This window comes from Falco punctatus (genome assembly GCF_963210335.1).
Source record: "Falco punctatus genome assembly, chromosome: 6".
Lineage (NCBI taxonomy): Eukaryota > Metazoa > Chordata > Aves > Falconiformes > Falconidae > Falco > Falco punctatus.
This window is the reverse complement of record NC_137585.1, coordinates 44949628-44973255: the sequence shown is the minus strand read 5'-3', so window position 1 is coordinate 44973255 and position 23628 is coordinate 44949628. Positions and strand designations below refer to the sequence as shown.

The window sequence follows — 23628 nt, the reverse complement described above, 5'->3', positions numbered from 1 at the left end:
GTCCAGATCTGCACAGAAAAGCGTGATTTATTCTATCCGTTATTAATCCAGGTCAAACACCCCTGCCCTTTAGCTCCCTCTTAGCTGGGGCACAACTCAGCTGCTAGGCTGCGCACAAGGTGAGTACAGGCTAGAGGGAGGTGCCAATGAGACTGGGTGACCATCTCCAGAGAATTTCAGTCAAGTCATATTTCTGGTCAGGTCAGGCAGATCAACTGCCAAAAGGCAGGGGAAAAGGGATGAGCACAGAATTGCTAGTGCTGAGTGATAACAGCAATCGCTTCCAGTGCCACAGCCTGCTCCACGCAGAGAAATCACTGTTCAGCTACACAGGTACAGATGTTCTGCTGGGGATGTCTTGGGGCAGAATTCAAACGAGTGTTTCAGGTGCTGGCACTCTACTGTAAGTGGTGCAGGAAAATCTACATACTCAAACTGTTCTGGCTGTTGGACATCTCTGATATAATACATATCTTTTGATTGAAATGAGAGGACCGCAGGTGAGACTCAGTGAAGGAGTGACTGTGAAGAAAGGAAGCAACTAAAAAATTTTTTCCCCCTGCTGTCACGTGAAGGAAAGAACTTCCGTCCAGGTCGCTGCAAGGACAACTTTTCCCTCTTCTTAGAAAAATGGGTAGCTATTATTTAATAACTACTATTTAATAACAAATGTATTTAATAGTTGTAGAATGCTGTTTTCTGCTTTATTACCCAGCAAGAATGGGAATTATGACACATTGGTGGTGAAAAAAAGTAGTTCAATGAGACATAATTTAACTTCACTGTTTCTACAGAAGCAAAAGGATTATTAAAAACAGGGTTGCGAGACTATGAAGATCAGGATTTAACTAGGCTACAATATAACTGAAGTAACTGAGAATAACTTAATCAGGACACCAAGATGTTTAATTGTGAGGAAAATGAGTCCATGGAAAGGACAGACAGAACAGAAGAGGAGGATATGTGGGAATGGTGCCTACAGAAGGAGAAGCAGACTGAACGCCATGCCTCAGGTTGGGATTTCATGCAGAAAATTAGTAAAAAATATATTGGCACAGGAATGAGGGAGTCATGCTTGGTTAGGCCCACAGACCCGCTGAACAGACAGCAGTCCTGTCCTTGACTTTGACTGCCCTGAGGTCGTGGTCTTGTAGGATAAAAATATGGACAGGGACTAACTGTATTTTGACTTTGGAAAACTCATGTCTCTTCTAGTCTCCAGACTGATCTTTGTGGAGTAGCTAGTCACACTTTAACTAACGTTGATTTGTCTTTACATCCTTGGAAGCATCCCTTCCTTTACTTGATCCTTTCCTCCTAACATTATTCCTACACTGCAATATGCACATTCCTGATTCCTTTATTTTCTCTTCCTTTCAGACCATCAGGAGAAACTGTCTTTTTCTCTGCTGCATTCCCTTCTCAGCACACGGTCTCACACGGATCACACATAAATGTGCAGACTCTTCAGTTATTAGCATGTGAGAGCTCTCCCATCCCTGTGTACTCAACTCATTGCAGGATGACAGGACTGTAAAAAGAGAGCAGCAGTCCTTTATGTAGGTGGAATACAAGTAATTTATGGACTCCTTAATTGACAGTATCCACAAAGTGAGGATAATAACAACACTTTACGACTCAAAGGTGGTCAGATGGGAAGAAATATTGAAATGCATAAAAATCTAAACCAAGTGAGCCAGACAGTTTTGCTGATATGATTTCCTGCAGAAGTTAATCTTAAGTGATGAAGCAATTGATGGGGAGCTAGGAAAGCCAATTATTATTAAGTCTTCCTTCTGCAGCTGAAGTCCTCATAAATCAGATTCAACCTGTCTGACAGCACGATCCCTGGCTTTAGAAACCATTAATCAGAATCTGACAGTCACAATCACTGCATTTAGACACAAAGTGTAGAACTGGAAAAAGGATCAGAAAGGACTGTAAAATTATGAAAGCCCTTTTATGATCAGCTCTGAAGGTCAGAACACATTTAAGAGAAATCACAGGAGGATACATGGAAGGCACAAGGAAACATTATCAGGCCCTTTTCTAAGCTTTCTCACTTTATAAAGTAAACAGAAATACAAGTTAACTTAGGGAAAGATTCAAGAGAAAACTACATGGTTCAGCCTAGTAATGTCTAGAGTTGAGACTTTGTGCACTAGATATTAGTGACTAGCAACACAAAGTCACAGTGCTTTTCAGCAAAGGCTTAACAAAGGTTGCAAGAATTGTTAGAGGCTACTGAAGGAGAACAAGGCAAGCACCTGCAACTACTTGTATAGGAACCAGTTTGGTACCTAGCTAAAAGAAAGGAACAAATTTTAAAAACATTTTTTTTCACTCATGCAGTGACAGAAATAATGACATTTGAAGACAATGTTTATAGATGATTCTTCAGTTTTGCAGTTTTCTTGAAAATGAATTTCCAACAATGAATTACTTAGTAAAGCTATTAATAACCATAGCAGATAAATGTCATGTGGTTTAATAAGTAAATGTGATAATGCCGTATTTTCTTAGAAGTAAAGAAAAATCATCTGGGATATATTCAAGGGTTCTTACTCATTACTCCGTTCTCTATTCAGCTATGCATCTGAACAAAGCGTATTTCCATTTAACACACTGACTGAAAAAACAAGAAAAACTTTTGACTGCTAGAAATTAAGAGAATTTATGTAAAGGAGACAGCACCATGATGTACAGCGCAACAAAACTGCCCTAGACCTACACTCCTGTCACCCAGACTATGAAATACAACAAACAGGAAAAAACACAGTGATTGTATGATCCTTCTGTAGCAGCCAGAACAGTTACCCATGAAGAGGTTATAGAACAGCTAACAAATTGGCACCGAAAATGTTACAGGAGTTAAATTTAGGCTAGATGGGCACTATGCAAAGCAAGGGTTCTACTCTCGATGCTACAACGGTACTCAATCTGTACCTAATTCAGACTCTCCTGCAGCCAACATCTGCCCTGCTTGCTTCCTAGAGAGGGCTGTTGCATCTTCTTTTGCTGACAAAAATCCCCGTATGTCACATGCTCTTATAGCTTCCTTATCTCTCACAAAGTGTGCCTAATAATACCACAAGCATGGGTATTATTAGGAAATTGGGTTCCCTTTCGCTGCTCTACTCCCTTGCAGCCCTCCCACTTCTTTTAACACCCTTCTTTAACTCATAAAGCAGTTGGACACTTTGAACAACCTTCCACCACTTGGCTTTGCTTCACTGTCAATAAAAAGCAGTTGGCTGAACAGGTGCATTAGATAATTTCTTCCCATCTCAAAATGCAAACTCATTTCAGCAAAGAATTCGACAGCCCAAATCCTCTCTTTTAAAATAAGCAGTGACTATTCAAAAGAATGCTGGAGCACCAAGTCTACCACAGGAAGAAGTCCCCTGGTTTTCCACAGGAGAGATTCCACCAAGAACTTCTCCCATGCTAGGCTGACATTGTGTAGCTTTTCTATTTAAAATGAAACACTTCAGTGAAATGCTAACACTCAGCTGTGCGCTGCGCTGCTTCATCAGTCATTGAGCAAATTATTCACTGAGGGGTGCAGCTGCTTGTCTGCCTGTGAGAAAGCAGACTTGCTTCCCCAGCCTGTGAAAAGGCTCCACAACACATCCAAGTCTCTTTCAAGGCAGTTTTATTTCTCAATACCCAAATATAAGCACAGTGTGAAACCACACAGCTCTTCAGCTCATACTGGACCAGTGCTTTTAGAAGCATCTTTCCTTCAATTCCTCTGCTTGAGTATTTACTTCAGCAGCTCATCTCCGTTCAATATCTGACCCTTTCCAGCAGAGAGGGCTAACAGTAGGGGGCTGGCTGGTTCCAAGGTCTGTAGCCTTTTTAAAAAAGGCATGGGGCCCAGCCAAGGGCCAGCTCTAACACAATTCAAAACCAACATATTTCTTAGTTCTCTTTTTGACCTGTTACAAATGGCCTGAATTTTAGAAAATGTCTTGTCCTTCCTTCTTGCTCTCTGCTCGGTGCGTCTTCATTGTCCTGCCCCAAGAGTTTACCTGCATAGTGGTGTGTTTAGGAGAGAACTGGTGGAACCCCCCTTGATTTTTTTGAGCCTGTCTGTATTTTGCTTTTATTGGCTTAGAACTGACTCCCGATCCTGAAAGGAGATATTTGCATGCAGAATGCCTACACCCTTCTTTGCGCCCTGCCACTATTTTGAGAGTTAAACTCCTTACCAGATGCATCTCTGCATCTTCAAGTGGCTATACAGCTTAAAAACCTGGACACTGAGTGCCTGCAGATGTGCTTCAGTATCTTTCTGTCACTCTCCTTTTGGCTGTGTTTTTATACTTTGCTCTGGACAGGTAGGTTTTAATGTACTGCTATTGTAGGGCTGTGGAAAGGGCCAAAACAAAATACCAACAAAACACTGCAAGACTCAGAATGTAACTGCAGTGAGCAAATGTGCAAATGCATTTGAAAATTCAGCTCAGAATTAATTCCATCTAAAAACCAAAACCTGCAATCCTTTAGGGAGAAATTTTCTTCCAAAGAAAGGAGAAAATACTTGGTTTCCTGTTGGTACGCTCAAAGGTCCTGCATTTCATTGCAGTGCACGCGAGTGGTGTTAGTGAGAGGAGAAAAGCTGACTCCTTCCACTTGAGCATCCTGTTAAATGCTATTCTTGAAGAGAAAACGTGCACAGCTGGCCTGCTTCCCCAGCCCAGAAAGCTTCACTGTTCCACCTAAATCTCTTTCACAGCTGAGTTCTAGTTTCTAGCATAAATCTTAGACAGAACACCGAACAAAACTGTTTCCCTGTCCAGCCAGAACCAGAGTCCTTGGGCTTCATCTCTATAATTTTACCGCAGGTTTCCCTCCCCTTTTCTGACAGTTTTAAAGGCAACATTCAGCCACTTTCAGCCAAGTCCAATACCCTACTGGACCTTAGTGGGGAAAGCTGACTTACTAACTAACCCTGGAACAGTATCATTCTCTCCTACTAAAAAGCAGGAATACAAAGCACAAAGGCAGCAAACAATGTTCAAGAAAGGCTCTCTGCTCTCTCACTTCCTCACCCATCTGCAGCCAGCCTTCCCCACTGATACCGAGTCCTTCAGACCGCTTCCCCTCTCTCCACTGCAGGCTGCCCACAAGACCTTATCAGCAACTGTATGCATAGAAGTAGCACTAGGGAAAGTATTTAAGGCAGTGTACAGTGGTTCAGCATCAGCTATCCCCCCCAAGGTGCTCTCAGTTTGAATTTGTGCTATAAATAAGAAAAGTCAATCAATTCCACAGGACCAGATGTTCCTGCGCAGTCTACTAGGAACAAGCATATTGAGCTTGCTTGAAAATTGTTGCTCTGCATAACTACTGGGTTTTGTATGCTATGGCTATATATAGTGATATATTTAAACTTACCCTGGATCCCAAATGCATGCCAGAACGCAGCGCACAAACAAGGAAACCAAAGATACAATATTATGCATTTAATTTTTAGTCACAAACTTCCTTTCCAAATGCACATTGTGGTAACTTAGCTTGAAGTACCTTCAAATGAAGCTTCCAACAACAGCTTTGTAAACAGCTATAAGAAGATCTGCCTATAAATTTGTCAGTCCAAGAGCTTTTGGCAGAAAATAACAATTCAGAAATGTTTCACAGAAAGGTTGTCATTTCAGTGAGCTTCCTATGTGACCCAGTGAGCTAAGTCCAATGGGTTACTGACCAGCCAAAATTTTCAAGGTCACATAGTCTGCTCCAGTATATGGCATCTTAGGACCTCCAGGTTCTTGCTGCAGAAATGGAAAGATGGACAGACCTAGAAGCTCCAGCCCTACCTGAGGCTCAGAATATGGGCTCTGAAAAGTACTGAATTCTCCTCCAAAGCCACCAGCACCTGCAGTGTCCCTGCCATGGCAGTTTCTGCTCCCAAGCTCTGAAGCTCACTATTCAGTCACGCTTCTCATACTCCTAAGTATGTCTGGTAACTCTAACAGGAAGCCAGGAGTTAAGAAGCAAGGAAGCTATGGAAATGACTGGAAACACAGATTTTTAAGTTCTCAGGCTCAAAATCTGGAAATTCTGGAAAAAAAGTGCTCAGGTTATTCTGAAACCCTTTTTCAGACCTTCTACTCAAAAAGCCACAATTTTTACATGCTCCAAAGTACAATAATCCTTGCTGCCCTCCTCCCCTCAGTGTCAGAATGACAATCAGTAAAAGAATTCCAGCTTTAAAAGAATTCTGGGTGTAACTGGAAAAGAGAAAGCGCTTTGTAATTGCTTTGAGAAGGCAAGAAATCTATGCTAAAGTTCAGAAATTTAGCTAGGCTTCCCAGACACCTTGTTTTTAACCATGCAACTAATTAAAATCCACCACATTAACCTTGCTAATTTAGAGCTAGTAACATGGAAACACAGAGCAAATGATTGCTGCCTGAAGATTAGCCACAAGTAAACACAATAGAAAAATAAAACCTCAGCATTCCATTCTTTCATTCATTGGAAAAGTGTAATTTAGTTTAAATTCTAAGCATATGTTTATATTTTTGTAGTACACTTTAAAATAAGAAGGAATTTTAATACCCTGAGACTTGATTAAACCTAACCTTTGGCGATTAAGGCATGCTGTGAAGCCACGAGTGAGTGCTATTTCTGAAATGTGTATTGGTGAAACACTAGCTAGTTAAACTCTGTTGCGTTTTGAAATTTTGTCAGCAATAACAATTGTATTTTCGGGGTACTTAACCATCACCTTAGCATCCAAGAACCTTAATTTAGCTTCCTAGAAAAAGACAAAATGCGGTAGTTGTCCATGTTTGGAGGGAACACAAACTGGCAAACATACCACTGTTTTGAACTCAGACACTTGCCACAGCAGCCAGTCTTCGTTAAGCGTGTACAGGGCTTTGCAAGTTATCGCGTCAACAGGGCCTTTGTTTATCCTCTGATTGAGGGTTGTCACTAGCAAATAGAAAGGTTCACCAATCGTCTCCTAGGACATGAAACAAATGCAAGGAACATGTTTATTTTTGCAATAATTAAATGGGCACGAATAATGAGAGAAAAATATCAAGTGTAACAAATTATTTCCTTTTAACTGACTTGCTATCTTGCAATTAGAAAAGAAAATCCCTCTGAGCCGATTTATCTAGTTATTTGTTTAAACCCCATCCTTTGCTTTTCATGTGAAAGTCTCATGCAAATAGCAAGGGACAGCTGGAGTGTGTGGCAAGACAGCTCACAGCCCCTTGCTGTGCACAAGCACACTACAGACAAGCTGCTCCTACTCCACCTGGCAGATGCTTCCTAGTTCCACCAGAGAGTGGGTGGGGGGCGAGATGTGCATGTGTTCACACACATACTTCAGCTATTTCAACCTTTTTCAGTCCTGTGAGAAAACAAGCTAACAACTGGTTTCCTTTTGACTTGGTGTCTCCCCTTGCTGTCCCTGAAAAAAAGCCTTGGGAGCAAGGTCGTGGGACGTAGACTGGTGTATTAGCAAAAGAGGGAATGAACCTGGGGCTTCCCTCTCCTGCCTGAACTGCAGGCTTCAGGGAAGTACCTGAGAAAGGAAGGATGGATCTTTGTTTCCACATGACACCATTCCTGCAGCCTGGCTAAGGCATCTCACTAGCACAGCTCTGTAAAGATGACTGGTGTACCGAGAACAGATCTCTGACAGTTCCTTGGCTTTCTCCTGGGGTTTCAGGAAACTGGTGTGAGCTGCTAAGCCTCAAACAATTCTGCTGCTATATTAATGCAAGAACTGATATGAGTGATACCAACAGTACAATACCATCACACTGGTAAGAGAAACAGGAAGCATAACCAAGCACTGAAACCAAGAACGAAGTGCTATGAAGTGGAATAAAATAAACAGCAAAATGAAAGAAAATGCTTATTTTGTTTCCACTTGAAGTCATTTAGTTCTTAAAATCTGCAGGCTGTTTGGAGGTTAAAAAGTGTGGAAAGAAGTTTAGTTTTCCAAAAGATGGTATTCCTTACATTTCCATTACGTGGTAGCTTTCCAACAGCTTGCACAGAAAGGTACAGCTGTACTTAAACAAGCATGTCAGTCTTTTAGTATGACCAGAATACATCTCCTGGAGATGAAATGTCTAACACGAGAAAAGAATATGCTTGAACTGCAAAACTACCCAAATCTCAGCCAAATAAAGGACGTGATCATCGCTTACATACGTGCTCTTTTCCTACATCCCATTGATGACAGCTAGCTAAGTCATCTAAACTAGAAGAGAACACATTAATAATGTTAAATTGAATGCTTTAAACTTATCCCTCTAACAATTCCTATGGAAGAAATCAGTTAAAACAGTTCTTTGCATATCTTACATAGTAACAAGATGTACACGTACCCGAAGAAATCCAGAAAGGCAGACAGACATCCAGTTTGTCAGCAGTTTTTCTACCACAGATTCTGTTCGCCTGAGCAGGAGCTTAGGCTGTACATTGCTTGATTGCTCCATCAAGTCCTTTGTCAACACTTCCAAAATATGGGTTAAATAAACTAGCTTAGTTTGTAGTGCAATAGTCAAGAAGGATGCAAACAAGCACCTGTTAAACAAACAAACAAACAAAAAAAAAATAAAAGGAAGAAAAAAAAAGGAAAAAGAAGGGGGCAGGAGGGAAGAATGCTATAGTATTTGGAATTTCTCTCCCCAGTCATCTTTAACAAATGAAATACACTTTAGTGCAGTTCATATCTTAAGTTCTCCCTCCACAGGTACAGAAAATGTCCACTGATCTGTACGAAAATATAAAATATTGAAGTCCATCTGCTCTTGTGATTATTTTTTAAACACAGAATTTGTGTCTCTAGATTTAATTCTGCAGAACAACACCTGCTTCAGTGACAGAACACTTCTAAACTGTAGAACTGTTGATCTAACTGCAGGAAGTGTTTACAGTTTTGAAGTGAGTTTTCCTGCTCCTCTGCCTTTTTGTTTACATGTGCAAACATTCTGATTTCTCTTTAATGGCTTTATTTAATGGCAATATTTTTTCTTCCTCATTGTGTGCAGATGGAGAAGATGGAAAAATGCTCTGGGGTAATGCAAGTGTGTTTTGCAAGAAACAGAAATTACATTTGTGCGCTACAATCCATGTTGTTTTTTCCTGCTAATTCTTTGTCTTGAAGATGATAAGCATAATCATACTATACCTGTCTTTCACAGAGAAATTTTTCTGCTTTTCAAGGGTGTGAATGAGAGTAACAAGAAAGTTCTTGTTACAAATTAAAGCATGCAACATGTTGAAGCTTTCGTCCTTGCTTGTTTGGTCTCTGCTCTGGAATAGTTAAACAAAAATAAGCAAACTGTAGTTTGGCTATGATGGATTCTTAATGCTCAGAAAAATGGTAAGCAACATATGGGATAAGAACCTGGCTTCATTCAAATCAGTGGGAATTTTGCATTTACTTCACGGGTCTCAGGATTTTACCAAAGATACAGTTGCATTTCTGTGCAACACAGAGTACACACAGGCAGAGCACACATTTTCTGTCATATACACAAAGTAATGCCAATAGCTAAGTTTGCCTGTCATTTTCCATCACTAGATTCTGTTTATTTCATTTAAATAAATCATAATATACATTGGGTAACAGCATCTTACATACCAAATTCTTTTTATACATAAATCCACGTAACCTTCCTCATGGAGGAAAGGGAACACACTGAAAATGCAATCCAATGTGTTCTAGAACAACACTGAGATAAGGGATACAATTACTCTTGAAAAACTGTTTGTTAAATAAGGCGTATCACACTACATCAACTTACCTGTGGCATGTCTTCACTGAAGATGGATGCAAAGCCTCCTGACTAAAATATAAGACAGGTGATATTTATCATTCTTAAGCATACCAAAAATTTCTAACACATGTATGTTAAACATGCCAAGCACGTTCCTGATGGCATACGACTTGAAATAAAACAATGCAAATGCTGTTTTCTAACACAGCTACAATATAAAAACTCTACACAATAAGGTGCTGCCAAGGTTCGCTGAAAAGTGAACTCTCAAAGATGAGCTGGTACTGACTTCAGTGCTGCTCTGTGTGTTACTCTGTGCTGCTGAGCTGCACTAGCACAGCAGTCAACTATCGGTCCGCAGGAAAAGCTGTTCATCACCCTCATCTGCAAATGTGCTGGCGTGTGAGGGGTGCTGTAGGCTGCATCCTTCTAGGGCAGCAATGATAGCCTTCCGTATACAGGGTTTCTGTAACAGAGTGACACTCAAGTTCATCTGCCTCCATTCATTTCAAGGCACTTCATGAATGTTCACTAATGAGCTCTCCAGGAGGTTCATGCTGTCAGTCTCCAGAGAGGCACAGGTGCCACCACACATCCAGTCCTAGCAAAAGCTCTCACAACAAAGGGAAGCCCCCAGTTCTCCAATACCTTGTCAATGCCTCTTGTCTGATTCTAACAGCCTGTAAGGTCCCAACACAGCTGCATGTTCCCAAAGCAGCACCCTTGAGCAACAAATTCACACTCCTAACAGTCATCTGCTCTATCTGTGATGCTGGCAGCCCCTAGTTTCCTTACAGAATCATAGAATCACAGAATTGTTTAGGTTGGAAGGGACCTTCAAAGATCATCTAGTTCCAGCCCCCTTGCCATGGACAGGACACCTTCCACTAGATCAGGTTGCTCAAAGTTCCATCCAACCTGACCTTGAACACTTCCAGGGATGGGGCATCCACAGCTTCTCTGGGCAACATGTTCCAGTGTCTCACCACCTTCATTGTAAAGAATGTCTTCCTTATGTCCAATCTAAATCTATCCTCTTTCAGTTTAAAACCATTGCCCCTTGTTCTGTCACTACAGGCCCTGGTAAAAAGTCTGCCTCTGTCTTTCTTATAAGCTTGCTTTATATTGAAAGGCTGCAATAAGATCTCTTCAGAGCCTCCTCTTCTCCAAGATGAACAATCTCAGCTCACTCAGGCTTTCTTCACAGGAGTGGTATCCCAGCCCTCCAACCATTTTCATGGCCCTCCTCTGGACTCACTTCAACAGGTCCATGTCCTTCTTATGCTGGAGACACTCTTGTGAGAGCAGGGTAGGGAGGGAGGATCACCTCCCCCAGCCGGCTGGCCAGGCTTCTTTTTATGCAGCCCAGGATATGATCAGCTTTCTAGGCTGCAAGTGCACATTGCCAGCTCACATCTAATTTTTCATCTACCTATCTGATTTTTCATCCCTCCTTTTCCTCATGACTCCTGTTCTCTTCTCCCCTACCATATTCTTCTTCCTCTTCCTCCATTGGCTATTCCCATTTTTCCAGAACTTTTTCAGCCCCCCCTAACACCATCTACCAATAAAACACACACACACACACACACAGAATGAAACAATCAAAACCACGTTAAAGGTTAAAAATGCTTGTGAACAGGGAACAAGTATGGTAGCATCAAACCAAACAATGTGGGAAATTGAGGGAAAACAGAAAAAATCTAAATTGAACAAGTAAAGCAAAAAACCAGGCTGAACAGAAGGAATATTTTAAGAACAGATGTAATATCCATCTAAAAACCTACAAGCATTAAGCACAAAACAAAAGCTATCAAGCCAGATTAAATATAAAAAAAATTGAAGCAGCAGGAAGCGAGAAGCTCAAAATGAGATGGGGTCTATTACTCTTCATTTCAGGTATCTGATTCAGGTATCTGATTCAGGTATCCTTAAGCAACTCATCCCATCCTGAGACAGATTCTCAGACGAGTGGGATGGATCGCTTTCTTGAGCTGCCTGTCTCTGCACTGACTACAGAAGATGCTCAGTGAACAGCTTTGATGTCCATGTTTAAACAGCTTAGGTTAGAAGAGACAAAGCTCATTGAACATTGAACACACTGGAAGGCAGAAAGAGTACAATACAGGCATCATTCAAACACATGAGGTTAGTGAGGGAAGTGGTGGTTTGTCACTTTGACCCTTCTGACACTCGGTTGCAATCTACTACCCCATCACCTTTTCTGTTCACCAGCAATATTTGTTTAGTAGAGCACTGCTCTCCTACCACATTCATAAAGCACAAGGCATGTTTGGACACTTTGGTAATGTAAACGATAAGTACTTAGCAGGAAAAATCGGTACACAATACATTAAATAACTTGCCTGACTGACACTGCACGTCTGCAGAGAGCTAATAGTGGCAAGTTTACCTTTGTGGTATCAGTATTTCACACTGAGATAAGATCTAATTGGAATCGTTTTCAGGATGCAGCAGCATGAGTCTCGCCAAGGCAAAACAGGAGCCCTTCCCTTTCTGACCTCACATAATGCAATGGAGTGGCAGACTTCATGTCTTTTTTCCTTTCCTTTTCATTTGCATAAAGCAAAGCATTTCCACCCAGACAGCTTCTACAGATTGTTACTGTTTTGACAGGAGACTACCACTAGTAAAAGATGCATTCCTAAAAATAACCACTATTTTAATTCTAATATGCCTGGCAACAAATTAAACTGAAAGAAAAGAGATACACAAAGTAACGTTTCCTTGGTCCAATTCCTTCAAACCTCCTAGTGACCCCATAAAAATTACACTGGGGGCATCCCAGCAGTATCAGAAGAGATATTCCCAGTTTCCTTTGGTGTGAGAGCTGGACTCAAAGCGTACAAAGATTATGCATACGTAATTGTTAAATATTAGTGTACCTTAGTATCTGGTATTTGGTGGTGTACATAAAAAGACCCTCATTCTGCACTATCACATGTTTAACTTTATCACAATGAGCTTTTAGTGGAATCGCACATGGCAATAAAGCGATGCAGTGTGCAGATAAGACTGCAGGATGGGACCACAGCACTGATGAGTAATACATGAAGACTAGTGGGTAGTTCGCATACATACCAGCTATACCCTACAAAACCACAGCACTAACCAAAGTTTTCTACTTATTGGTGACAGTTACACAGCAAAATATCACCAGCTGAGATCACAGCTTCTACCAATTAGTAAATGTCGGTAAGCATTGCTTAACATCATGATAAAATTTTGAAAGCTGTGGCAAATGCACTTATCAGCATTGTAATGTGCTACATATGCAAAAAAAAACCCCAACAGCAAAAGAAGTAAAACATTTGAAAAAAGGCCTCTTCGGTCCTCTGATGCAGTGGCACAAACTGCTCCAAAGAACAATGAAAATATCCACATCTAAACCAGACAGCACTTAGGTACTAATGAAATTTTTAAGCATGTGACCTGCACTCCTCTGAATCGAGGTCTTACCATTTCTGTCAGCAGCTTGGAGCAGAAAGTTAGCACAACCTTAGAGCCATTTCTTCATCCCACAAGTTAATTAGGAAGTGTCATGATGTTAGTAGCATGTTAGCTAGCCTGACTGTTGCTTTAATTAGCTATAGCATGGAAAGTGAAAGCATGAGAACAAGAAAAAGCAGTAGATAAATTATAGCTTAGTTAGGATGGCCTGAAAGGCAAGCAGCTTAGGGAGGCTGAGCCAAAAAGAAATGGATGCACACACAACCCTTGAAAATTCAACAATAGTTCTTTATCTATAGCAGTTAGGCTTCATTAAATATAGAGATGTACAGCCATAAGTGTTCTTTGCTAATTCTTGACTTAAGAAAAGTTTCTCGTGAAAACAATGTGCAATCACTATGTAGTATTTACTGTAGTTATTTGATCCTGACCTTCCTAGCTTTTTCATTATTAGGCAGGGCTGACAACTGAAAGACTTGTAAATAATTACCTCTGGAAAGAAAGTTCTAAGAGCAAAGTGTTTGTAGTCAAGGAAGGGAACAGTTCCAAAACTATCCACCACATCTAATTCATCCATCTGCAGCTCAGCAAATCCTGAAAAAGCAACCCCCCTCCCCACCCAGAGAGTTAGTTTAGCTGACACAAAATCATCTTTACGATTATAACTTGGCCCCAGTAGATATTCCTTAAAAACAGTTTTCAGGGAAGAGAGGTTGTTTTACTACTGAAGCTCTTATGAACAGGAAAGTACCAATCCATTTTTTTCCTCCCACTTTTGTTGAAGAAAATATTACGTGCAATCCTATTAGTAGCTCAGTGCTTTCTGCTACTGCAGTGCACAACATTAAAGAGGAACTCTGATACAACACAAAAATATTCTAACAGCTATAAAATTAAAATGTTTATATCATGTGAGCTTCTTGACAGTTTCAGTTCAGAAATTATCCTGTACTTAAGCTCTATAAAGCTCTTTAGACCTACCCTCACGTATTTCCTTCCGAATCTCATATTCCAGCAGTTCAAGTTGCTGACTCTGTTTACGAGTTAACTCTTTGGATTTGTATCTAGTAACTATGAATGCCGCTAAAAAGGAAGAAAAAAAGATTCTGAGTACAGAAATTGCAGAACAGAAAACCCCTATATAAAATATATATTAATATTACTTTAAGAAACAGAAAGATTAACATACACTTGCACTCTCCAGGAGGATTACTGTTTCTACTGTTGTTAGTGTGCTAGTACCCATGAGCCCTGGTTATTTGGATCTAAACCCTAATGTTTAATAAAAAACATTCCTTTTAACAAGGTCATAGAATTGTCAATCCAACTTTATTTGAAGAACACCCTGCTACGTACAGCCTGCACAGTGAGACACAGAATCTAACAACCACTTCTGCTAGCAGCCTTCTTAAAGTAGCACTGATAGAACAGGAAAACCAGTTGTTTTAAGCAGCAAATCTGAATTAACTTCTCTAAAGCTTATTTTGAGAGAGTAAAGGCATGAGATACGGTTCCTGTAAAGGTAATGCACTTTTTAAAAAGAAAACCAAGCAAACAAAACAACAAACTCCTAAACTTATTACAATAGATGGAAATTCATCAAATACATAATCAGGTCAACACGTTCAGAAAAAAAGTGTGACAAAAAGAGGAGGGTATAATTATTTACCCCCCTCAATTTAGTAATGACCTACAAATTCATGAATGATCCAAATGAGACTGAGCAGAAACACCACAAACACTGCCTGAGGATAAGCAGTTTGTTAGGGAACATCTGCCCCAGGGACAGGAGGGAAGCCCAGCTGACAGCTGGAAGGGCCCAAGTTGTGACACAAGGATGTCAGTCCTACGGCTTGCCTCACTAAATGATGACAAATAATCCCAGCAGAACAGACATAACTACTGTCTCCTAACGTGCTGTAATCTGACAAGATGGACTTCACCACCAGACCAGAGTTAACTTTGTCCACTCTTATTGGGAACCAGGGAAAACCATCGGACTGCTTGTGACAGTCCCAAACATGTATGTATGCATGTATATGTGTTTTATGTGTCATGATTATACCCTTCAGCAAATCAAAAACTGAAAACACTTATTGTACTTACCTATAATGACACCCACTACAATAGGTAGCAAAATAAGAACATATAAATATATGTGTGATGATGTTGGTTTGACTTCATGCTCAAAATTTCCTAATTTGACCTGAAGAAAAATAATGGCTGTGTTAATAGAAGACAGGCATTATACCGGTGCTTAAAATGACATTTATTGTATTAAAAAAAAATAAGGCACATGGAAGACACTGGTTCTGCAGATTATTGGGAAAACAGCAGCAATTTGGGAAAATATGTATGAACCAACACAAACTTAACTTTTAGTGTGTTTGATGTTTACGCAGGATAACAGAGCAGTGACAAGAGAAAAATTTGGAGGTCTTCATGCAGCATCAAATTTTGCCATTGCTCTCACTGTAAACTAGAGCCCTCGAATGGCAAGATCTGGCCTCAGGCTGGCCAAGTGGCTCATGGACTTCAGAATCGCTGCTAAACATTCTGGCATTTTGAGGTAAGGAAGGCGTGTTGTTAAAAATATTCCTTTGCACTCACAGTGTTACTCTGCTGAGCAGAAAAGTAAGGGAAGACTCATGCTAATAATAAGGGAAATAAAATGTTTGACATACACCTAGCCCACAGCCCTCTAACCTATTTCTTTGCAGAAGTTTCAAGCTCTTTATGTAGGATGCAGGGCATTCCTGAAGGTCTGTTTGAGAACAAATACAACATACACGCACAACATCCCCCAACAGCCACTGGCATTAACTCTTAGGGATACACAAAAGTGCTGAAGTCTGCCAGATGCCAAACTGAGGCATTCACCACTGATAATTATGGCAGAAGAAATTTCACAAAGGAGGATCTCAAAGAGGACTGTGAAAGCACATAAATAAAGGGTAGCTAAGACTATAAAAATACTAGAAGTAAAAATACACTTTGACACAGGAAAAGAATACCACCAAGTGCCAGGGACAGAAATGAGCCTGGGATAATTGAAAAGGAGAGTCGGGTTGAAATTATTTTGGGTTACAGCAGGGAAGGCAAAGATCTGGTGATTTCAGTCACTGGCTTGTCACAGGAGGCGAGCAGCCAGGGCAGCTGGAGACTGCCAACTGGATAGTCACATTGCAGCTACACAGACACAAGCAAGCAAAGAAACCCCACAGGGCTGGAAGGACACAGACCTCGTATTGCTGGGGCTACAAAGAACAGAACATAAAGCAGACCTATTTCCTCTGTCAAATGTTATTTTTTCCTCAGTGGTTTATATGTTTTCACAGTTCCTACACAAAGTACTTCCGATCTGAGCCTTCCTAAGATCCTATTTGCCATTTCCAAGACTGAAATGCATTGGTGGCTAAATACATTAATCATCCTGTGACTAATACACCTGCTTTTCTCCACTTGTCACATCCAGCCAAAGCATTCCTAAAGCAGAAATTTCTGTTCCTCATCCCCGCTTATTGAAAATAGAGGCAAAACATTCACTTAATTTTCTGCTTATATTTAGATTATCTTTAATCTTCACCATAACCTTCGTATCCAGTGGCCCCATTTCTTTCCTTATCTTTTATTTATCTTGCTTATGAATCACAGACTAAATAAGGTACAGCTGAATCAATCCAATTCCTATTCCTGAACTCATATTCTTCCTGCATGGCATTATAAAACCTCCTCTGGACAGGTAATGCCTCTGAGCTTTATGTCATCACCAAATGTTATTAGCACATGCCTTATTTTTGTACTCAAGTCACTACTGGTGTTAAATAATAACTGTATGAAAATCAACATTGCCCAGTGTAAGCTTCCCCTTACAGAGCATCCAGTTTTTCTAATCCCTAGTGTCTTCATAATCAACATGTTAAGTAGTTTACTGAATGACTTCCAGGTACATGTGATCTACTGCTTTTTTGTTGCTGAGAAAATAACTCATCTTATAAAATAAAGATACCTAGCATAATCTGCTTTTATTGAAAAGAAGTTGACACCCCATTTTCCATTTACCTCCAGGTCTTTCATGAGACCCTCATTCCAAATACATTATAAAGCTTTACACAGAGGTAGGATTAGATCAGCACATCTCCATTTGCCTAGTTATTTTTTTCTTCTTTTGAATATTGGCTTTATATTTGCTGCTCTCCAGTCATACAGTATGTCTTCTGACTGCAGTTTTCCTTTAAATTCTTCCTATGAAGCCTACAGTATTACGTGCCATTTCCTTCACAGTGCTGTGATGGGAATGATCCTGCTCCTACTGTCTTGAGCCCCTTGATCTACCTGAATCCTGGTACTGTAACAAGAATGGCATTCTCTTCTTTGACACCTCCATTCAGACTGATCCTGTCTTTGACCCCACACTCAATAACCTCTTTCATCCTGAAAACTAAGGCAAGACATACATTTATTCTTAAACCATATCTATCTTTTATACCCATCTTATCCTTTCTTCAGGGTGGCCCTACTTCTTCGATGATGATTTATTTATAAGGTTGGAAAAAACACTTGATGGTTTATGACATTTACATTTTTCTTGATGTTGAAAAAAGTAATTTTTAAGGTACCAGAAGTGAAATGTTACATTCTAACTATTGCATGTGATTTGCCTTAGCAAAGTGGTGACTTTTTGATGACAGTGACTCCTATGAAGCTTGCAGGATGAGCACGTGATATTGCAAGGCAACGTTAATATTTAAATGCAACACCAATCTCAGAAAGGCTTTTCCGTGCCATAACTGGCTCAGACGGCAGGATTCACAGATGGGGGATCAGTTAACAGTGATATGAAATTGAGAATAGCTTCGTTAATCTTTACTATGAGCCATATGCCTTGAAGTCAATAGAGTGATTTCAGCTTTATGCCACCATACACTGCAAATAAGGGTCTGGCATCATTTTTCTCCCTCATAAATGGTGATGATTGCATTTTAAAAAATTCCTATCTTCATCTTTTTCCTGGAGCAAATATCTTAAGCTGCCATTTAGCTTTGACATCCATGCTAATGTTCTTATGTTTGGGCCTGGCTTTGTGCCACGTGTTCAAAGCATTTTGGCCTTCCCAGCGCACAATGAATATCACCCCCTTTTTCATGCAGAAATGCCTTCTCTTCTGTCTAGGTGGCGATCCCTATGCACTCTCCAAGATCCTTATCTACTTTAGCAAAAAAAAATAAAATACTTATCTACAAGCAAATGGGAGGACACAATCCTTTTAGTCAGGGCCACGGTACAGCAGCAGATTGCTTACAGATCTAAGATGAGGGGCTCTCCTAGAGCCAGTGATGCTGTATCAGTGATGTCTGTGCTGCAGCTAGAGGTATGACAAACTACTGCTTTCCTGGAGCTCAGCAGAAGTGAGCTCAGTTTGGGCTGCAAAGCCTACCTCTGACACTACAGCAGTAACCAGACAGTAAATGAACTCAGTACCGTCAGTGGTACCTAAGCTAGGCAGGCATGCTTAGATGTGAGGCGGATAACTGTACTACCGAGTACCAGTACAGCAGAAAACGCATCCAGTTCCTCCCTCTATAAAGAACATTCACGATGGCAGCATTAATGATACAGTTTACTACATTTGTATAAACATCCAAACACTGTTGAACTGCAACAAAAGGGAATTCTACTTACAAAAACTTTCACCGTGGAAAAGTCAATCTTGTCTGTTCCTTCCCTTTTGAATTTGCACAGTATAGTGCTACGGTCTGGCTTTTTGGTAATATTTTGGACACTGAACCATATCTTTTTGGTCTGTGCACCATTCATATATGACAGATAAACTTCTACCTCAGTTTTAGAAATATTCAAGTTGTCATTTTCTTTCTAGAGGAAAAAACAATGAAATAATAAAAACTAAATAAACTACATACAGCAAGAAACAAAATCCCCAATAACTATTTTAAATAAGGAATTAAGAGTTTATTACTTTCAAACTTACATATATTTTTAATTCCAGATCAGGATCCAGCTCAGTGTGCAGCTGGTAGTTAATGAACACTGGGTCAGGGTGATAGTGTAATTTGACGCATGGTATAAAGGTAGTTTCCACTTTTAACATCATATCAACAACTTTACCCTCCGTTGCATGGCCCAGGCTTGGTGTTAAGTAATGATATTCAGATTCATTTCCAGGACACCTAGAGACCTAGAAATGCAATAGCAAAGCTGTAAGTCATTAAGTACTCAACAGTGAGCACAATCACAAACAGGCACTCAAAATCATTTTAATGTCTTCCTGACTTCACACAGGTATCTGCTAAACCTCTGCGATCAGGGCTGCATGCAGAGCACCTGGGAAAGTTTCTGTGTTGAGCCTGTGTCTACCTTTATGCACATTCACCACACACTCTGCACGCTGCTTTAAGGCTGATTGCACACTGCTATGGCAGCTATTTCCTGCAGTGAGACAGGAATAGTGACAATGATTTCTCCTTCCTTCCCCTCAGTGTAGGTGACACGAGAGGAGCAGGACAAGCCCTCCGGCACCCCTCGCACTGGCTCTCCCCAGCTTTACTTCTGAGCAGGGTTTGCTACAGTCACCCCATTGTTTACTCCATGGGGTTTTCTGGTCTCTGTGCTGCAAGCCCAGGAGTCAACAGGGTGCCTACCTCCTCACAGCCTTGGAGAAAGGGTTTTGTCCCAACATCAGCTCCACCCCTTGCTGAGGCAGTGGCACCATTTGGGTGCTCAACACAAAGCCAGAGAGAAGTACACCACCCCCGTCTCCAACAGACCCATACATGGAGGCTGGGGAGACTCAAAAAGGATGGATTTGGAACAAGTCTCTAGAGCACAGTAAAAAGACTCAGGGAATTATGCAGGAGAGTAGCTTTTGTGTATCCATGATCTTGTACCAAGAATGTGTGCAACTGTAATCCTACAAGTGGTCACATTCATTTCAGTAGGGTGTCTGACGTGTGCCTGCAAGTGTTCAAAAAATATTGAGATTTTCCTGCAACCTTCGGAACAAAACCTTCAAGAGACCTCTGTTTGGTATTGTAAAGGAGATTAAGACTTACGGTGAGGTTTGATCTCTGGTCATCTGAAATAATCACACTGTCCACCACATTAAAATTTCTACCAATCGTAGTAATTTTGCGACCACCACTGTAAAAAAAGAAAGAGGGGTTGGAGGGCAGTGGTTGGGGTTAATATTATCTGTTTTCTCACAGATAAAGTCCTGCATTAAGGCTTCAGCCATGAATAAACTACTCATGCATTTTTCTTTGGTAGCAGCCAATATAATACACTCAAGCTGCAGGACAAGATAGTATGAGCTATACAGTGTGCTTCCGTTCTTTTCTCGTAATGTAACGGTAAATACTTTTGCTACCACAAAACCAAATGACTTGATAGCACAAACATGCATACTCCTTTTCAGGGACTTGCTTTCTATTCATGCAGCCAAAGAACTAGACCATGATTTAACATTCTGTCTTGAAGAAAGAACGTCAGGGTCTTTCACTGCCCCAGAGTAGCCCTGCCTGTGCTTAATTCTTGCCTTTTTCAGGACGAACCAATGGTGCCAGGCACCTCACAGGAAACATTCTCGGCAGTGTTCAGACCATCTGTCTCAGCACACACAATGGTGCTTGTGTCTGAGGGCTCTTGGCTCCCAATCTCTGCTGAACACAGCTGGAGTAGTTTAAGGTATTATTAATTTCCAGCTGCCTGAGCTGCCTCTCACCTGGAAATGAGGGCATGCATCCTAGCTGCTCAGCTGCTGCAGCTGCCAGTCCAACGTATTGCCTCAAACCCACATATGCCAGTGCTTGACACCAAGTTACCAGATTAAGAACAGGGAAGTGGGTAAAAACAGTGCAGGCAGAGGACAGGTGGAAAGCTGTGCCTGAGAGTATCTTAACACCACCCTGTAAGTCTTTCACTGGAGCTATGAGTCTCCAACAGAACACAGCAGAGGCTTGAAAAGGGCTCTTTTGGCTTTAGGGAACCAAGTACTAAAGCAAGTCTAGGTGTATCACTGCAGTGGTGATAATTTTCGTGTGATTTCCAATTCACTGATACTTTATACTGTTTCAGAGGTGAAGGGTATATTAGCATCAAGAAATCAAAGTTAACTGGAGTTTGAATTCTTGCATGCTACCCATATTTTGGATTTAGCTTTAGTATGAAGAGACTATTTTTGACTTCTGTGGAAGTCAAAAGAAGACCTGGGGTGGGCAGGGAAGTTTACAGAATCCTGACAAACACAGAATCTGTCTTGCATGACCCTATCTGTATGCTAAATCAGTTCACCGGCGTAAATTCATTCTTCATGACAGGTTACAGCAGTCATCCAAGTTTACATCAGCTGCAGTCTTGCCAAGTAGGTTCATATCAGCTCAGTGGGACTACACTTCAGTAAATAAATAAAAAGTATAAAAAGACAAATTTACCTAATCCAGGAAGTGTTGGGTGTGATTCCAAAACATGATGGCAGTGAAACATAATGCAGGGTCATTGGTGGTGAGCATTTTTCTCCATTAGCCTGTATACATATACGTTTGGCCTCTTTACGTGTTGGTGGGAGAGCAAATGTCATTTGTGTATCATTTAGCACACTTCTAACCTTAATGCTGGAAGGGAAAGAAAACAGTCAGAAATGCAGAACCCACTATGCCACTCACTGCTGTTACTACACAAAGCCTATGACCTATAGCAAAGGATAAGGAGAAAAGAGAAATGAATCTCTGAGTTGCCAGATGGAGGTGGAAAGATAGAGCAGGGAGCTGAAAAGACAAAGTAGGGCATCTTTTGAATGAAGTTGCTGTGTGTCACAGTAATCAGGCAAGACAGTACAGATACAGGTCTTGTGGCCTTGGGATGAGGCTGTGTAAGGCAATGTGTGATTTTGCTGTTTACTGTGTACTCCTTTGTGCTACCAACACAGTCCACGAGCTAGTCAAGAATGAGAACCTTAAACTTTCTTTTCTTTCTTCTTTTTCTTTCTCTCTTTCCCTCTCCCTGCCCCTCGCCCCCTTCCTCCTTTTCACTCCTTCCTCTTTCTCTCTACTTCTTCTCTCTCACTTCTTCTCTCTGTTTTTTTTTTCTGCAGTCCCCAGGAAATCCATGGTTGAAGTAAAAATCAAACAGTACCACAAGAATGCTTTTTCAAGTGCTAGCTATGGAAAATGGGCTTGGTAATCACAGGCAGCCATTGCAGATGCATCTGAAAATGACTGATTCAGAATAAGATAGCCTAATTATCTAGGGGGTAACACTGTGCAATCATTAACAGAGAAAAGTACAAGCTATTGCATGAGAGCTTCCCTTCCCTGGCACGGCGTTTGTGCTTTCACAAGCAGAATCCTAGAATATATGGGGGATATTCTGAAGCAGCAGTGAGTCAAACAAAATCTGAGGCTTTCTTGTGACCTAACTTCTTGCTGCCTGCTGCAAAGCACAGAGGACCACAGGTACAGAACTGTCCTACTACTGCTGAGAGAACTGCCTATCTACACATCCATCCCTTGTATTGTACCCAAACACCAAATTAATTTCCATCCTTTGGGAATTTAAAGTGGAAGTATAACTAAAGGAGTGCAGAGCATCCCCCACTCTGCTGAGAAGGGTTACTGGACAACTGTATTGCTAGGGCAAAATGGGCATAATTTTCACCATGCAAAGTAACAGAGCTTAACTCACATGTCTGGCTTACAGCCTGTGATTCCAGTCAGTATCAGTTTTATGCCCGACGCACGTGTAAAGTTTTCTCCTTTGACTGTTATTTCACTTTTGCCTAACGTAGAAATCCACAGAGGTTCAATGGAATGAATGCTGATAAGCTATCAGAAAACAAAACAAAACAAAATCTGGTTATAAAAAGGCTAGGCAGTTAAACAACAGCTGCAAAACCAACCACCACCCAGGAATGCAATCTTTATTGCATTGGGACAGATTTGTCTTATTAATTTCAAATCTTGTTAAGCTTGACCCTGGGGATAACTGTCAATCAGAACTTCTTTACAAGCCAACTATTTTTACCTACATATTTTCTATTTGAATGTATCTCATAACAAAGTTGTCCAATGGAATCACAATCTGACATACTGGAAGGTAAGCATCATAAAAACCCAGCTTGAAATGATACATCTTGTGTGACCCTTGAAGAACTAAGAAACAATGCAAGACGAAACCTGTGGTGCCGTCACTATGAGAGATCAGAGAAACAAATGAAGGCATCTCTCATGACCTGAAAAGGGGAAGCAGGGTCAAATCCTAGAATGAAAAGTTGAGAAAGAGCCCCGGGATTAGCTTTACTAGAAAGTCTTTTCAAAGTTATACATAGAGCTAAAGGTACAACACAACTGCAGGGATTTTTTGGTATCCCATTTTGATTCTAAGAAGT

At 40.8% G+C, this 23628-nt stretch overlaps 1 protein-coding gene across 1 annotated transcript in view; it reads right to left on the bottom strand.

Moving 5' to 3' along the window:
* PLXNC1 (plexin C1) overlaps positions 1–23628 on the bottom strand; it is a 72792-nt gene that overhangs the window by 17586 nt on the left and 31578 nt on the right. Inside the window, exons 10-21 of the mRNA XM_080392597.1 lie at positions 22926–23065; positions 21677–21856; positions 20300–20387; positions 19219–19425; positions 18912–19103; positions 15336–15435; positions 14211–14312; positions 13720–13823; positions 9786–9827; positions 9167–9291; positions 8361–8559; positions 6830–6976 (exon numbers count right to left, since the gene is read on the bottom strand). Coding sequence (XP_080248723.1) covers positions 6830–6976; positions 8361–8559; positions 9167–9291; positions 9786–9827; positions 13720–13823; positions 14211–14312; positions 15336–15435; positions 18912–19103; positions 19219–19425; positions 20300–20387; positions 21677–21856; positions 22926–23065 — 1626 coding nt within the window. The remainder of the gene's footprint in view (positions 1–6829; positions 6977–8360; positions 8560–9166; positions 9292–9785; positions 9828–13719; positions 13824–14210; positions 14313–15335; positions 15436–18911; positions 19104–19218; positions 19426–20299; positions 20388–21676; positions 21857–22925; positions 23066–23628) is intronic.